Source organism: Zalophus californianus, chromosome X (assembly GCF_009762305.2).
Source record: "Zalophus californianus isolate mZalCal1 chromosome X, mZalCal1.pri.v2, whole genome shotgun sequence".
Lineage (NCBI taxonomy): Eukaryota > Metazoa > Chordata > Mammalia > Carnivora > Otariidae > Zalophus > Zalophus californianus.
This window is the reverse complement of record NC_045612.1, coordinates 91,157,956-91,176,200: the sequence shown is the minus strand read 5'-3', so window position 1 is coordinate 91,176,200 and position 18,245 is coordinate 91,157,956. Positions and strand designations below refer to the sequence as shown.

At 44.1% G+C, this 18,245-nt stretch overlaps 1 protein-coding gene across 3 annotated transcripts in view; it reads right to left on the bottom strand.

The window, feature by feature from the left end:
* Positions 1 to 1,305: 1,305 nt before the first annotated feature.
* Positions 1,306 to 18,245, bottom strand: part of LOC113930803 (norrin cystine knot growth factor NDP) — a 30,802-nt gene continuing 13,862 nt past the window's right edge. Inside the window, exons 2-6 of one of the 3 annotated variants that reach the window (XM_027608322.2) lie at positions 17,576 to 17,955; positions 6,490 to 7,812; positions 3,160 to 5,238; positions 1,951 to 2,062; positions 1,306 to 1,729 (exon numbers count right to left, since the gene is read on the bottom strand). In XM_027608322.2, the coding sequence (XP_027464123.1) occupies positions 7,585 to 7,812; positions 17,576 to 17,749 (402 nt within the window). In that variant the 5' untranslated portion in view covers positions 17,750 to 17,955 and the 3' untranslated portion in view covers positions 1,306 to 1,729; positions 1,951 to 2,062; positions 3,160 to 5,238; positions 6,490 to 7,584. The remainder of the gene's footprint in view (positions 1,730 to 1,950; positions 2,063 to 3,159; positions 5,239 to 6,489; positions 7,813 to 17,575; positions 17,956 to 18,245) is intronic. The other 2 variants (XM_027608323.2, XM_027608324.2) reach the window with 2 other exon arrangements.

Here is an 18,245-nt window from a genome sequence, read left to right as displayed (position 1 = left end):
ATTGATTTTACTTTTATATATATATACATATATATATATTTTTTAGGCAGCTACTATGAAATTTAAGTGATTTGTGTAGCTCACATTACATTTCTGTTAGGCAGCATGGACTTAGGTAATATAGAACTGTAATTTTCTAATTTGATTTTATTTTAAAGATTTTATTTATTTGAGAGAGAGAGCACGAGTGGAGGTGGGGAGGGACAGAGGAAGAAGCATACTCCCCGCTGAGCAGGGAGCCCAATGCAGGGCTTGATCCCAGGACCCTGAGATCATGACCTGAGCCAAAGGCAGTCACTTAACCCACTGAGCCACCCAGGAGCCCCTGTAATTTTCTGATTTTAATTTGATGTTCTACCCTTTGTACAAACCCAAGACTTGCTACAAAGGTGTCTGGCTCAAGGTGAAAGACTGCTGTTTTGGAAAAATAGGAATGCATGTAAGAGATAAATGATTTAGATGTACTAAGCTGCACTAATCAATAGTTGTGCTGTTCTGGAAAAGTAGAAATGAATGTAAGGAATAGATGATTTCAATGTCTGATTTTGTACAATTTACTATAATCCCCCTTCCTTGGGGTGTAACAGGTAGAGCCTGACTCTCTGGTGTTCCCAAATGTAAATTTAATAAAAAAATGTGTCTTCAGAAAGTTCTTTTAGCAAGCCAGCACTCAGGACATGCTTCAGACTGGGTTTGTTAACTCAAACCCGTAAGAGGAATTGTTAAGGGGGGTGGGGAGTGGAGGGAAGAAGGAAGAGAGGACAGTGTTTCTAAGAATAATTGGATAATTGGAGGATAAGAAGTCTATACACTTATTTCAGAATAAATTAATTTCCCAGAAAAGGTATTGAGAAACTTGCACGTTTCATTGCTTTGGCCGTTTCCAGGCATATAGGAGGGCAAACAAAATGATCTAATAGGTGTCTTCTGCCAGTAAGATGAATGCAATCTTAAGGCAGAAAAGAAGTGATAAAATAACAACGGGCTCTGATTTATTTCTATCAATGTAGTACCAGAACCTTAAAAAAAAATAAAACCTTTTTATTGTAGAGCCATATAACAAGAAAGCTTAAGAATGCATAATTTTTGCTGGGGAGAAACAGGGGCAAGAATGATGTTCAGCTTAAGCAAAGCTGTAGTTGAGAAGTTACAACTTGCTGACACTATGAATGCATAGTGGGATTGGTAGCCGATCCTTGTGCTACTTGGTGTCAAGGATGGTTCTAGGTTTCTCCACATCACCCATTAACTCATTTACTCCCCATAATGGTATCATGAAGTTTAGACATACTTACAGAGGAAGTATCCAAGGCACAAAAAGGCCACACGACATGCCTGAAAGTCACACGGCTCATAAGCAGCAGATCAGGGATGTGAACTCAGGCAGTCTGGCCCCAGAGTTCATGCTCTTGACATACAACAGTACGTGTGCCGAGCACTATGAATTAGTCGGTGAAAGTGGGCACTTGGTCAAACAAAATCTTGGGCTGTTAGTTTCAATGACAACAGTGAAGAATGCTTTTTGTGTTGTTCATGAGAAACTCGTGCAAGAAGAATCAGGAAAATATAGCATTGGCCAATGGCATGAGCACGGGTTGAGAAGTCAGAAGACACAGAATCAAAAAACCTCTATAAAATGAGAGCTGAACAACATGCCTTTCTGTTCCTTTTCACACCGGTGTTGATGTTAGCCCTGTGGTTTCTCATGGCCTCTTCCCACAACAGGTACCTAAAAAGTCATGAATCGCAAATGGAGCTGTGGAATCAAATAAGGGAAAGGGAACGAGATTGTCCCGATGCGAAAAAGGAAATAATTGGATGTTAGGATTGTGGAAAAACACCACACTGCTGGTGTAGACCAAAATAGAAGAGAACGCATTGTGAAGAATTTAGTTATTTAAAACCATAAGCAGGGTTTAGAATGTCAGCTCTTACAAGGAGAGAACTTACCTCTTTAAATTTATTTCCATGGCACATATGCATGTCCAGATACTTGATATACACTTTGCAATGGTGATGGCAATATTAGTTTTGGTGGTGATTTGGAAGATAATGAAGAACTCTAGAATGCCAAAAAAAAAAAAAAAAGTCCGAGTGATTAAAACCATAGCACTATTCCTACTATCTGTAAAGTAAGGGTAATATTAACCTCAAGGTCAGTTGGGAGGATTAAATGAGATAAAGCCGAGAAAGTGCTAATCACGATCTCTGCTTCATTATACGCTGTTATTCAAGGTTGACGACGACGACGATGGTGGTGATGACACGAGTCAAACTGCTCTTAGGGAGCCCTGTCCAACTCTCAACAATTTTAAAATAGAACATTTGAGTTAACATGTACGTACGTCTGACACTGGAACATTGAAACTATTCAAAAGATTACAGCCAAATGTGATAGGATTTTAAAGTCATAGGCACAGTTTGGCCTTACATAATTTAATTTGGAACGTGTTTATTTTCTCCAGATGTTTGTATTAGAATAGTATATTCTCTGAAATGCTACTGGATCAAAGTCCTGGGTGCTCTGTGTTCGTCCTGGAATCATAGTTTGCTAACGAGAACTGACACGTTCTGACACAAAGTGGTTTGGAGCTCCTTTCCTTCTGTCCACATGTTTTAGAAAAAGGAAAAAGAGTGTGTTTGGAAATGGCGAAGAAAGCACAAACTTTAAGGTCAAAAGTCAACTTCCAGTTCCTTATCTGTAAGATTTTTGTAATAATTAACTTACTTCATAAGGATATTCTGAAAACCAAATGACAGACTCTCTGTGCAAATGTTGTAAAATGCTAATTTATATCTCAAGTCACATTTCTCCTTACTTTTAAAATGGCCACGGGTACCTGGATAGCTCAGTCTGTAGACCATCTGCCTTCAGCTCCGGTCACGATCCCAGGGTCCTGGGATGGAGCCCCACGTTTGGCTCCCTGCTCAATGGGGAGTCTGCTTCTCCCTCTGCCCCTCCCCCTGTTCATGCGCTCTCTCGCTATGTCAAATAAATAAGTAAAATATTAAATAAATAAATAAATAAATAAAATAACTGCTTAAAGCCAAGAATGTAAGATCATCTGCTTGGTGGGTTATCACTTATTATAGTTACCTCTCGGTCTCTCTGGCCTGGGTACATATTAAAAGCAAGGCTATGGCTTTTTTTTTTTTTACCTCAGTTTCTCCAGCATTTCGCATGCTAGCTGATGCATAATAGGTCCTGGCATATATGTTTAAATGATGCTTTCAGAGGAAGCACGAACATTGATTTGAACCCCACGTATTACGGGCCAGGCATGTCATGAGACTAGATGGCTTAAATGCACTTGTCTCCTTTTACAGGCCACTAAAAGATGTATAAATTGCTGCTGTGGGCTGGGCTCCCAAGAGTTAAGACGCTGAGGTGGAGTTTTCGGTGCAGGTATTGATTAGGGATCAGCACCTGTGGAAGCAGAGGGTGGGGGAGCAAGCCTGGGTGCAAACACACATAGAGCTGGCATGCCTCAGTCAACCCAGTGGCCAGCTCTGGAGCCAGGATGGCCTGCTAGCGTTGTCTTCCATTGGGCCAGGATAACCAGGCTCTTAGACTGCCCCCCACACCCCCATCAGTTACTGGATCTGAGCCACCCCTGGAAGAACACGCTCTTGGGCAAGGTGACTGTGTAGCTCAGGCAATTCCTGAAGGGGTCGACGGCTGGAGCAACAAATCCTTCCTTGGTGCATGTCCATATTCCCTGCAGTCACCAAATTTAAAAGGTTCTCTCTACCACGTGAGAAGATGGTATTAATATTTGAGGGCACAGAATGACTTTACTCAATGAGAAATTGGAAGTTCCATTCATAATTGAATTAAAGAAAAGTCCAATGCTCTTACAGATTTACGGTAGAACATACCCAAACACGTCATTAATACAGTGACAACTTAAAGGAAAACATTGATTTGTTGGCATGTGATGTCGTTCTCTCAAGAAGTACTGTCCTTCAGCAAGTAGTTGCTGGGTACCTGTTTGTGCATTGAAACAGGCATTATGAAGCAAACGCTCTTCCCAGTGTGTAATGATACAGCCATGCGCAAAACCTCTCTTCCCAGATCCATGCCTCTCCAATATTCTGGTTCCTGAAGGGAGTGACATGTCTATCCACCATGATGTGGCCATGCCCTGGGTTCACCAAGGGGGCAGCATCAGCAGGATATGGTTTGCTTTTCTGATAGAAGCCTTCACAACGGCCTGGCTCCCATGCATTTGGTGTTCCATACTGGGCAGCTGTCTTGCTCAAGTGTGTATGTGTCAGCAGGACCTGAAGAGATGGCTGAAAGCACGTCTGGACCTTAATTCCTCCGATGTCACAAGGAAGAAATGAATGTACCCAAACGGTTCCCCAGTCATAACGTGTATGCAGCCCACTCCACCAAATACAAAATAATTGTGTTGGGTGGATTAGCAAGCACTTGGGTTTAGAAGAAAATTAACCATTATTTCCTTGAGACCAAGGAGGGCTGATTGGTCCTTCATTCTAAGCTTCTGGGGAAAGTTGAGAAGCTTACATGAATAAGACTTAAGAGACTGGTCTGAAAAACTCAAGAAAATCAATTCAGTCCGTAATCCCCTCTATTTTCCAGTACAGTGTTAACTGACTATTATTAAATACTTATAAATGATGAGGGTAAAATCAGTTTACAAGAGGCTTGCCCTCCACCATCATGGATTATCATACAGATTTTGAAGATGTAAGCTACTAAGATTATAACATATTCTGATCTCCCTTTACTCATGCGTAGCAAATGGGGAAGATGGGTGAACATTCCTCAGGCATTCCGGGAGTAGTGCTTTCAACAGATCAATGTTTTCATTTGGTTCTCTCTCAATCCTTAGGGGTAGACATTAAAATAAGACTAAATATGTTAAATTTTTAAAAGACATAATAGAAATTCCATAGTAACTCAATATCCAATAATGTCTAAATTCTCTCCATTCCCAGGCTATTTTGAGGTCTTTGGGGAAAATGTAATTCTTCTTCCTCTTTCTCAGCCTTGATATGCCCCATTAAACTTTATTCTATCTCTCTCACTCTTTTCCAGCCCATTCACCGTATTCAGCATCCAAGAGCCTTAAAAGACTGAGAATCTTCACGGGTGGGGGAAGGGAAGTGCTCATGGCTGTGAAGCAGAAAGCCTGGGTTCTGGTTCCAAATCCAAGACTAAGTGTGTGCCTTCGGGCAAACCTGGGTTTCGGCAGGTCTCCATTTGCTCATCTGTTTAGGGAGAGAAGAGGATGGACGCTTTTTAATGACTCTCCCAATGCCACTGTTCCATGATTTGCTAGTCTTCCTAGCATATTCTGCTCATTTCTATGGGGAAAGCTTTGACAATAGACTGTGCAATGGGATTCGACGGGAATATTTTCTATGGCTTCCAGGGAATTTGGAAAATATGAGTCACATTAAGTGCCCCCTCCAGTCCCAAATGGGTAGTAAGGAAATAAAGACCGGAGTTTGGGGCATATGACTCTCAAAGCAAATTGAATTTTCAAAACCAGGAAGAGATATTTTAAGGCTAGCAGTATTATTTTCAATCTTTGATTAGTGACATGAAAGAATAGCTATAAATGTGGCCAGCAGTTAACTACTTGCTTTATCAGTCAAGGATTATAACCATTTAACTTTAGGTATTAAATTTAATTCTTTTTTATGACAAAATTTCTCTTGATGTAATGATTCAAATTACCATTTCACATTTGCCTTCAAAATGGGGAGACCTCTAATTAGTGAACTGGCTGGCTCCATCACCACGAAGGTGAAGATCAAGGGCAAGGTTTAATAGCATTACTTTTATTCTGTCCCAAAGTCACAAATACAAATTTAACCCCGCTGGCTTCCAAAAAAAAAAAAAAAAGTGTGAAATCTATATGCTAGAGAGTGTACAAAACCATCATCTTTACAGCAAAAGTAATTCACAGGTTGACTATATGAACAGCGGGGTGCACTGTCATCTCTGGTGAGCCAAGACAGCACGGTGTCAAGGTTGCCGTGGAAACTGAGTCGCCAACCTAGGGTAGCGTTGTGGTGCCTAGAGTGGGCATAGCATTACGCCAGCACCATGACTATTCTCGTAATGCTCAGGAGTATCACTGGACCTGGAACACTAGACTATCAATGGCACAGAAACCATGGTTGGCGAATTCTTTGTCCTCCTGGTCCTTCATTTGTGGATACTTACTCTTTTCTGAGAAAAGTGAAGAGGTTAAGAAAGAGATGACCTCTCTTTCATTCCTTAGTGCCTAAGGAAGCCAGAATGCATCAGATTTTATGCTCATTCAATAAGCTAATTTCTGAAACTAAAAACCAAATTTCCTAAGCCCCTATCGCCCTCGTCTATTGATTTCGAAAAATGTCCTCCCCATGCATTCTAGAACCCCACCTCCCTCTTTTTCTGGACCCCTCCCCCACATGCACCATAAGGGATGCATTATAGTAGAATATTTAGTAGGAAAAAGCAATACTCACAGTCACAATTTTGAAGATACTGTCTTTTTATTTCACAACATGGGAATAACTCAAATTTTGAGTCTCAGAGACCAAAAGAGAGTTGAGCCAAATGTTCAGAAGATGAGCCAGGCCACCATTTTGGCAGCAAGCTTCACATGGACAAGTGGATGGTAGAGAATGATGCCCGCGACATGGCTAAAGCTATAGCACACCCACAAATAGATTCATACTTTGTTGTCTAATTTGCATGCATGAGTATAGTGCGTTCTCCATGCCACTAGTACATATATGCCTTTTTCAAAGTCAGTGCAGGATCCGTATTTGTGCAGGTCTTTAAAAGTCTGCTCCCTTACAAAATTTTACCATAATTTATCTGCAAGAGCCTTCAGGTGACAAATTCCGTATGCCACCTTTACTTCCCAAAAGTCATTTCTGAATAATAATGACCGCTATCAGGAGTTCCAGCATCACGTAAGAGAATCCATTTGTTAGTTATTTTAATGTCAGTTAGCTGGCTGTGAGTGAGCCTGGCTACACATCTCCAACCTGCTTGGTGCCTGGAATTCACCACTGGTCACCTTTAGCAGTGATGGCAACCTTAGATCGAAGGGCAAGATCCAAATCAAACCGAACCAACCCAGACGGTGTCGCAGAAAGAGTTGGGCTTTCTTCCTGCTTTCCAAAGCGAAGGCTTCCCTAATCTGCACCAAACAGTGACAACCTGACCCACTTGGGCACGGGGGGCGGGGGGGGGGGGGGGCACTTTCTCCTATAAGGCTGAAATTGTTGGAAACTTGAACAGCATTCAGCGCCAAGGGGGCAAATGCCTGAATCTGAAAAGGAACCAAAAGAAATTGTACCAGGGAAAGGAGACAGGGGTGGAAGACCAGTTCCCGGAGCATCTCTCTCTGTCAACAAGCATGGAGAGTCTTTATTACTAGAATATGCACAATCCTGTGGGAATTGCTGCATCTTTTTTCTTTTCTCCCCCCCGCCTTAACTCTTTTCTTGCCAGTCCTTCCCTGGCTGGTTGAACTGCCTCAGTGCGGGGGGGGGGGGGGGGGGGGGGGGGGGGGGAGGTTGTCCCATCCAGAAGCCACTCAGCGGGAGGCCTCAGGAGCTGCACTCCTCACAGTGACAAGAGAGGATGTACCGGTAGGTGGCGGTGAGCCGCATGCCCCCCGAACAGCGCAGCCGCAGTGCCTTCAGCTTGGAGGTCTGGGGCCGGCAACAGTGACAGGAGGAGCGGAAGGGCTGCTTGAGGACAGTGCTGAAGGACACCAAGGGCTCCGAGCGTGACACCTGGCTGCAGTGCCCCTCGCACCTGGCCAGAAGCACCATCTGGGGAGAGAAGAGACATGGTTACTCTGTGGGGAGGCCAAAACTTCAGCCAGATCCCACAGCACCCTGACACCCTTTACCAATTTCCGCTGGGTTCGCTCAGTGGCTCTCAACCCAGGCTGCACCTTAGAATCGCCTGGCAAACTTGGTTTTAAAATGTCAGGAACCCAGGGGTGCCTGGGAGGCTCAGTGGGTTGAGCCACGGACTCTTGGTTTCAGATCAGGTCACGATCTCAGGGTTGCAAGATCGAGCCCCACATTGGGCTCTGCACTGAGCGTGGAGCCTGCTGGAGATTCTTTCTCTCTCTCCCTTTGCCCTCTGCGCCCCCCTCCCCACTCGCACCTTCTCTATCTCTCTAAAATAAAAAATAAAAATTAAAAATAAATAAAATATCAGCACCCAGGCCCCATCTTGAACCAATTGAATTAAAATCCTCGGGGATGGAGCCCGAGCTTTTATGGTTTCCAAAGCTCTTCCACTGATTCCAAAGTACACTGAGGGTGTAGAACCACTACACGAGGCCGACCACCATGATGTGCAAATAAAAACCAAAGAACGAAAGAAATGTCTCAGGACAGGTGGTCGTCCACCATGGGCCCAGTGTCAGTTCGAAATGCAGAAAGTCATTCCGAATTGAAATCAGGGAGCAAATGAAGAAGGGCTACAGAAAAAAGGAATATGTTATGTGCAAGGAATTGCTAAAGAAAAGGAATATGGTTTCTGGAGAAGAAAAAGAGGCTAACCTGAGTGATACTCAGGAAGAAATATTCTGGGCACTACAACTTGAAACAAGAGAATGAAACAGAAACAGGGTATGTTTTGGGCCCTGGAATCACACTTCTGGGCTTATACACTGAAGTAGCCCGAGATTTGTGCAACTGAATCTTAGAGTCATTTACGGCAAATGTCAGGATGCATTCATTCTGACCATCTCCATTTCCAGAGGTAAGTTAGGATTATACTAAAGCTTGGGCCGGGGGTGCCTGGGTGCCTTAGTTAAGCGTCCAACTCTTGATTTTGGCTCAGGTCCTGATCTCAGGGTTGTGAGATCAAGCCCGGCCTCAGGCTCCAAGCTCAGCAGAGAGTCAGCTTGAGATTCTCTCTCTCCTTCTCCCTCTGCCCCTGCCCCTGCTCATTCTCTCTCACTCCCTCTCTCTCTCTCTCAAATAAATAAATTAAAAAATAAAAATAAAGCTTGGGCTGAAGTAACAGAGGCTGTGTGTTCTTTATAGTGGCTCTTAATGTGATTTTGGTGAAAGCCTTCTTTAAGAATCTGATGCAAACTACCAAGGTTATCCCCAGAACAATGGACATAGGCACACACTCAGTATGTTGCATCCAGCTTAAGGGAGCGGAGCAGAGGCTGGTTTATGTCTCCCATACATACATCCTGGTATCCTGGGAGTGGCAGTCATGGGCAGGGTAGGGTGGGCAACTTGATTCACTAAGAATTAAAAGAAGGAAATGGCCTGCTCATCTTTCTAAAAGGAAGACAAGATGACTTCTGGTCATTATAGATTATTAACATCATTATCAAAAAAGATGCTGGGATGAATCCAAAGATAGGATATGAGATACTAGGGAGCAACCAGCAGGGCTTGGTGAAGTTGGACTAGGACCTACGGATTTATTTTCTCTGAAAGATCACAGAGGCAGAGAGAAAATGGCAGCTATGAGCTGTTTTGGAATTTGTGAAGGCTCAGTGCTATCCTGCCTGCTCTTTATGTTGATAGGCAAAACAAACATGATCTGAAATAGGTTATGAGAGATTATGCCATAGATCAGTAGTACATGGGCCAGTCCTTGGTGCCCACCCCACCTAATGAGAAGGAGCCCAAGGATGTGCTCGTCTCTAATGGGGGTCATCTCTCCCACAGATTAAGCAACATTCAGAGGTCACCTCCCCAAATGGAGTCTTTAGAGATCCAATTTCAGTCCAGATGAATATAGTGAACCTGTGTCAACAGACCTAATTCCAAGGGGCACAGACATGGTGGTGCATGCTACCTAAGTGACGCACATGTGGGTGAACAGGATGTAGACCTGGAATGACCCGGAAGTTAGCACTGTCTGTAAAGCGACCAAGTCAGCAATGTTGGGCCATTTGTAGAAGTATTGAACCGATTGTGATTTCACTAAACGTTTTCAGGGTCTCAAGCTCCACCTTCAGCTCGTTCTGAAGGACAAGAACTCCAGCACCGAAGACCCTGGGGCCACCTCCAATGGGTCACTCTATCTCAGGAGCTAGACTTTTGGGGCAAGGAGAATGCACAGACATGTACGTACAATAAACACATTCAGTGGCTGCCTGCTGCCTTTGGAATCAAGTCCAAAATCCTGAATGGGTATTAAGATCCTCCATGACTTGGATTTCACATCTTTCCCGTCTTACTTAGAACTGTTCTCATTTTTGTCCCCACTCCCTTACAACTGTTCTAGTTCTCATCACTCCCTATTCTAATCAAGTTCAATCACTTAGGAGTTCAGGGAACTGCCCTGAATTTCCCTGCCTCTTGCCTCTGCTCATGTCTTTCCCCCTCTCAGAAATGCCCTTTCCTCCTAGCTCTGCTTAATGAAATCCCAACTATCCTCCATTGCCAAGTTCAAATGCCCACTCCTCTAAGAAGAGACTACGAAACAATTATAGGACCCTTGACATGCTCAACACACATGCAAATCTCCTCTCTGGGAGATTTCCAGTCTATAGATCCCATCTCAAACCTGGAAGTGACATACAAATCTAGCTCTGATTTGTAAATTTGTGTTGGAGGGCTACAGTGGGGAGTTTGGAAGGTAAGAGCTAGAAATGAGTGCCATTAAGGAATGGAAGAGATAAATACCTGCCTTCCAGATTCACTCCTGATATTCCATGCTTTAGTCTCTGTCAAGCCTCACCTGTTCCATGGATTTCATGAACATCTTCTCACCTCTTCCAGACTAGAGCTTCTAGAACTATAAAATGCATGTAAATCAGCTGGGGATCTTGTTAAAATGCAGATTGTGCTTGAGTAGTTCTGGCTGAGGCCAGAGATTTTGCATTTGTCACAAGACTCTGGTTGATGTCAGTCCACCCATTGAGTAGCAAGGCTCCGGACCTATTAAAGTCTGAGAAGTTCTGCTCTAGGCTGGTCGCTAGATAGCGATCATTTAGCAAATAATAATAATGGCAGCTAACATTTATTGAGTGCTTACAACATTTAATCTCATTTAATTCTCATAACAATCCGATGCTAAAGGTACTCTTTTAATCTGTACTATTATTACAGATGAGGAAGCCGAGGCTTTATAGAGTTGAACTAACTTGCCCAAACTCACATATCTGGTGCAAGGCAAGGCTGGAATCAAACCTAGGTCTGCCTAAAGCCCCTGGTCTAAATCACTGTCATATCCTGCTTCCTGATATGAAAATGTTTTCCTGAAGCATGAGCCAACTCACACCCTTCTCCAATCTACTTTGACCTGCCTCTGGGAGCCCTAAAAATATCATAACCATACAAGTCTGACCTTTTTCTTATGAACTTCTTGGGATACATCATCACCACCCCCAAGCTTCTGCAGAGCTGAATCTTTTTTTTCTCTAATTTTTTTTATTAACGTATAATGTATTATTTGTTTCAGGGGTATAGGCTGTGATTCATCAGTCTTACACAATTCACAGCGTTCCCCCTAGCACATACCCTCCCCAATGTCCATCACCCAGCCACCCCATCCCTCCCACCCCCCTCCACTCCAGCAACCCTCAGTTTGTTTCCTGAGATTAAGAGTCTCTTATGGTTTGTCTCCCTCTCTGGTTTCGTCTTGTTTCATTTTCCCCTCCCTTCCCCTATGATCCTCTGTCTTGTTTCTCAAATTCCTCATATCAGTGAGATCATATGTATTCAAATGCCCACTCCTCTAAGTAGAGGAGAGGGCTTTCTCTGATTGACTTACTTCGCTTTCTCTGATTGACTTATTTCGCTTAGCATAATACCCTCTAGTTCCTTCCACGTCGTTGCAAATGGCAAGATTTCATTTTTTTTTTTTTTTTTTGATGGCCTGCAGAGCTGAATCTTGAAAGAGCACTCCTAAATGATACCTCCTCCACTGTCAAGACCCTCCCACAATTGCCTCCCCCAGTGATCTGGAGACTCCCAGAAACTCCTTGGATGGTACCACTCAGTGTCTAACTCCTTAACCAAGTCATCAAACATCAGTTCACCTGCCAAAACCCGGTTTGTGGTCAACAAGCGTTCTTCATGCCTGGGTGACTTGGCTATGCCTTCTAACATGGGAAGACTCCTCTGCATTTGGCACTGCTCTTAACTGCTCATAATGGAGAGCATCCACATTGCTCCATTATGAAATCAGGAAATGAATTTCTTTTGACAAAGAACCCACGTGGGGCTCCACCATCAAAGGAACAGGTGCCGCCGTTGGTTTTTGCTCACTGACCTTCGATGGACTTCTCACAGCTCAGGTGGGTGACAGATACATGTTATCTGCTTTGCGTGCAGTTTAATTTTTGCTCTCTTGGGTTCCCCCAAGCAAGTGGCCTGATGCTAGGAAGCTAGGCAACTTCTCCAGTGGTCCCTTTGTATCCCCCCAACCTTAGAGTCACTTGCCTCCAGCTGGATGTGAAAGTCAGTTCCTTCTGATACGAACAGAGCCGCAGGGTTCAGAGAGATTGCTCAGGGATGGGCTCCTTCATGTTCTAATCTGATTTCCATGTGCTGAAGCTAAGAGTAATGAAAAGTCCTTGCGTGATCATAAAAGAATGGTAAAGATGATGATATATAACATGTATTGGACATTTACTAGGCCCCAGGCTCGGTGCCAAGTCCTTCATATGCAACCTGATTCTTAACAGCCATTTCAAAAGGTAAACTTTCCCCATTTTACAAATGAAGACACGAAAAGATGGAGGATGAGTCACTGGCCTGAGGTCCCATCGCTGTCCGATGGAGGGTCAGGATTCTGACCTGAGACACCTTGATTCCTGAGCCCTCTGTCCTAACCATAACAGCCAGCCTGGAACTTCCTAAGTTACTCAAGCTGGTCATGGGCAACTTCAGGCTACACTGTGAAGGTTATAGCCAGCTGTGATTCCCTGGGTCCTGACCAAAGATTGCACCCGACGACCCCAGGCCCCAGCTCTCTCTGGTGACCCCACCATGCTTCTTAGGCAGTTCTGTCTTCTGCTGCAATATCAACTATCTTCTGAGTGAGAGAAAACCCAAACACAGATGGTTTTCATCACTCCTTGCTGAAAGATTCTTACCATTGCCAAAGCCACTTTCTTCCTCTGTCATGGGGGACTCCTGTGAATTCTTGGCTCAGGCCATGACTGACTAGATGTCTTCATCGGTATCAGAATAAAGACCCAGAATAAAGACTTTGCACACAGAACAGCCTACCCTAGAAGGGGAATTTGACCGTTGTACCTCATTTAAATGAGAAACATTTTTTTTTTTTTGCCCTTTTCTCGGCAGTGAACACTATGTACCCCTTATCCTGTGGCACCTCCTACAGCACCCATCCCTTCTCTCCCCGGCACCCTCCATAAATGACCATTCAGATCATCCCCAGGCACCCCGGTCACCCCACAAAGGGTCTGTGCCAGGCTACAAAATTGCAACCAGAGGAATGAAGCAGCAAGGGGAAGGATGGAATCTGGTCCCTTCGCTCTGGTCACAACTCAAACCGACGCGAAGCCTTTGAACACAGAACATTTCCCTTCCCTCTCTCCCTCATTTACTGATCAGCATCATGAGGGTAAAAACTTGGTTGGTTGTTTTTTTTCCCCCTATTTTTGTACCTCCATTGCCGGCCACGAGGCCTGCACCTAGTAGGCATGCAATATAAATTCATTCCTTAAAAGAAAAAAGTGGTATCTCTCCAGTAGTTAATGGTGTTAGAAGTTCAATGTTCCTGACTCTCCTACCATACTATGAGCTTCGTCAGCAGCCCTAGGAGAGGATCGGGGATCTTACCAACTTCCTCTCCAATTCCTCGGGGAAGTTCCCCAGGTTTTATCACATGAACTGTCCTTCTCTTTGGCCCTTCGGCGTTCAGATGACCCTATGCCCTGGTTCTGTGTCCCTGTGGGACTACCATCTCCCCCCACATTCCTCACCCAACTCAGACTTCACAGGCCTGCCCTATTAGCTCGCTTTCTCAGCCTCAGTCCCTGAAAACTCCTCCCTGGCTCACATCCAGAACTTGTCCCCTCCGCCCCCCACCCTCTGCTCCCTCCACTCACTTGGGAAGGGAGGTCAGACAGCAGGATCTATTTCTCTTCTACTGTTCTCTCCCCACTCTTAACACCCAGCATGATGGCTTACATTCACTTTGCTCTTCTGCACGCTCCCCCCACCCCTGCCAGATCTCTGTGTTTAGCAAGAACCCCGATGAGGTTCATTCTCCTAATCCTTTCAGGCTCTACGAGATCCCAACGGTTATTGAGGTCTCAACGGTGACTGAAATAGAAAGTGAGTCTAAACACCTGTCCAGTTTATAGCTTCATCATCAAGATCATAATATCACTTATGAATGTCTAGTATATGCCAGATACCATGCTGAAGGCTTTACAGATATCATCACCAATACCCATACCTCCGCCTTTAGATAGACAACGTTTGCCCCATTTTACATGGGAATAAGTGGAGGCACCAAAGACTTATTTTACTTCTCCTGAAGTCACCCATTGGGCACACCGCAAAGCTGGGATATGAAGCCAGGTGTCTCTCACTTCAAAGTCCGGGATGCCTCAGTTGCCTTAAAGGTTCTCCAGATGGCTCATTTTCACTAACCACTGGCCTTTTGCCTGTTTGCTCTAACACCATTAACTACTGGGCCCTCCCTTTACTACTCAGAGTTTCAGGGAAGATTGTCAATGAACCTGCCACTCCTGGGATTTTTGTACCCAGTCCTAGGAGGTGTCACCACTGAAAACTTCCAGGCACATCGTAATCTGCAGTCACATGACCTCCTTGGTGGACGGCTGTAGCCCATCTTTTCTGCCTGACTCTGTCTCAGCCCTTCCCTGAATTGTTAAGCGATGGGTGACAGGTCCCTGGAGCTCAGGGCTAGGGGGGAGCAGACAGTCTCATGGCAGGCTCCCTGAGAACTTTCACAATGGTTCCTATCTTCTAGAAAGATCACTGAGTATAAATCATTATTTCTAGCGGACCCGAAGTTGAGCCTGGACTTCCAAATAGTGGCTTCTGCATTCTACCTGCATTTCTCTGATATGAAGATCCAAGTAGTTGAAAGAGAAATGATCTGAGGCAGACACTGCCACTCCTGGAGCAATCTACTGAATACTATTTAGTGTTTTAGTTTTCCCTACCGGCAAAATGGGATTGGTAATGCCTTCCAACACAGGTTTGTTGGCAGTGATTAGATCATATATTATGAGACGCCTGACACATATTAGGTGTTCAAGCAGATGCCCTCCCTCCCCTGAGCCTGGGTCACACTCTCCCGGACACCTGTCTTCCCAAGGCCAGACACTGGATAAATGTAAGTCGGGAAGTGTCAACCACAGACAGGCAAGTGGTATAGGCATGTGTCTAGTAAACAACAGCCTTTGAACATCATGCGAAGGGAAATTTTTGCAGAGAGGAAAGATCGAGCCTAGTCTCCTCATTGTAAAAACCCTCGTTGGCCGTTTTCTAGACACAGGTTAAATGTTTTTATCTCAAGTCTGTAAAGAACAATTTCATTAATGAGACCCATTAGAAAGAAGACCAGCCCGAGTCAGTGAGAGTCAAGAATCATAGATTATTTAAAAATGAAAAACAGTTTTTGTTCTTGGATACACAGAGAAAATCTAATCCAGAAAAGGTCTGAGTAGTTGAGATTCTGCCAGGCATATTTTAAGGCCAAGAAAGAAAGATTTATAATTGCAAGCACCATTTACATAAAACTATTGCTATATTTGAGATCATTTGGGATGTTTGAAAACAGATTGTTCCCATGAAATTACAAACATTTCTGCTACTATCACAATTTTGTGCCATTTACCATGGCATTCTGGAAGGAACGGATGTGAGCAAAGGTAGACTAAAGTCTGTTTCTAGGAGTCATGCTCAAGCACCGTGAGTTTGTTGGGCTCGAGTTAATGACATCTCTTCTCTGACCTTCTCTTAACTAGTGTGATCATTGCTAAGGTGTTCTTCCATCATTTCATCAAATCCTTCTGGATTGCTTTTTAGTTTTTAGAGATGCTCCTATTTCTCCGTTCCTTTCTATCATCACACTGACATTCTCTTTGAAATAATTTTAATAACCCCTGCTTTCGTTAAAAGAATCATGATTATGGAGAACAGCTCTATAGAGGGAGAAATCATCCATGGACTAAGGACCACCAAATACTAGTGCTATCTGTAGGGGGGAAGGGAGGAGAAGCTAATAATTGCTCAGGCCCACAATTTCTGAGCAATCACAGTTGTAAAAACATATCCCGTCTTTTTTTGCCTAAGAAGGGATTGCAGCCTTACAAAAATTTAAGTTTATCTATTTACTCCTTTTTTTAGTTCTACAAGCACAAATAAGAGCCAGAAAGTTTTTAAGTGGAAAGTCTCTATTTTTTCCCACAGTCCTAGATCTTATTAATATAATGGTTAAAATGATTTAACTCAAATTCTGATTCCCCCAAACTAAAACAAGCCATTATCATTGAGTTGTAATCAGAGAAGCGATGGAAATTTTAAAGGCAGACAGAAGTTATCATGTTTGTAAATGGAGGGTAGAGACATTAACTTATATGGTCTTAATTCTAGTGGTTGATATTACAAAAACTTCTTAATTATACCGGTAATTTAAAAAATACTTGCCATCTGAGAACGCTTAAGTGGTTTTGGTCTCAGGACTAGAGTGAAAATCTCTGAGGCTGGGCTAAACACATTCTTTCTTATTTACCAAATGTGGGCAAATTTCATTCATGTGACTGTTTGGGGGGCAGTGACGGTCGTGAGATTCTCATTCTGAGTGTGTTCTACTCTGTGCCTTCCTTCTGGGTGGTCCAGGTGGCCGGCCACTCTCGGTGGCCTTTGAAGCATGGTATTCCTTTGCAAGACCTCGTCCCAACACTGAGACATCCCTCGCATAGGTTGCCTGCACAAAAAAATATACAACCTACTCCAAACAAGAATGATTTGGATAATCCATGTAAAAATGAGAAATGATCCAATTGCCATGTATCTTTTGAAATCATTTTAACGTAAGCACGGCAGGTGGAGAAAGGCTTGGACCACAAGGTCAGCGAGCAACTATTCCAACAGGAGTCTCTTTGGAGAGCACCTCCCCCCCACCCGCAAGAAGTACGTTTTACTGCTCAATCGTATTTCTGGCAGCCGCTTCCTCTTTATTGCTGGTGGAGGTAGAAGGAGTCACGAGAACCTGTAGACTCCACTTTTCTTTCTTGATAAAGAACACTACTGCTCATAAATTAGACAGCCAGGGACGAAACACCCCTCTCTCACCTTGTGTGGAGCAACAATTTTATGGTGAGAACCTTCCAGCCTTTCCTATTGACTTCGAGCAGCCTGAAAAGAGAGAAGCTGTCTGGGTATGTACGTGGTCAGTCAGGCAGCTTTACTGACAAAAGTTCAAAGCATGCTGGGAGACCCTAAAAGCACGATTCTCCCGCAAGCCCCGTGGGCCAGCCCTAGAGCTCAGGTCTGGGCTTCAGTGATAGTTCTCCATGCCCTGACAAAGGAATACGGGCTTCTCCGCTGTCTCTGGGAAGTAATGCTACCTTCACAGAGATCTGGATCTTACCTTTGAGCTACACTTGTACAATGGGTGACTTATAGAATCGACATAGTGGTGTCTCATGCAGCGCAGAGGGTCCGAGTCCATCATGAAGGAGCTGTCCGTTTTACTGTCCGTGTCTCCCATTAGCGCCAGCAGGGAGAGCATAGAAAAGGATGCAGCTAGTACATGATTTCTCATTGTTGTAAGGAAAGCTTCTGAGAAGGAACAGCAGAGGGAGGCAGAGGACTAGAAATGGGAAATGCCTTCGCCTCCTAGGATCCAGTTCCTTTCAAGCAAAGGGCAGGATCTGGCTGAAGCTTTCTGGTTGTCATTGTCCTTTGTAGGCCCGAGTTTTGTCTTACTCTTTCCACTTGCAATCCATCATCACAGTATCTGCTGCCCAGCTGGAATGAAAACAGAAATTATTTTCCCCAGAAACATTTACCCAGAAAAACGAATGGAACCCAGGAGGTATCGAGTAGATTTTTTTCCGTGACATTTTGAGTGACGACTATTGGTTTCTAGAGTGCCATTAGCATAGGCCGTCATCCATTCTCCTGCTCCCGCTCCCTCCCCATAGCTTATGCTACATAAACCACTGTGGGCACAGTGGTGTAATGGAGGCACATGTTGACTTTAATTGCCAGAGTCCATGTTTCGAGGAGCAAGAATAGTTGGAACTCATGGTAAAGAT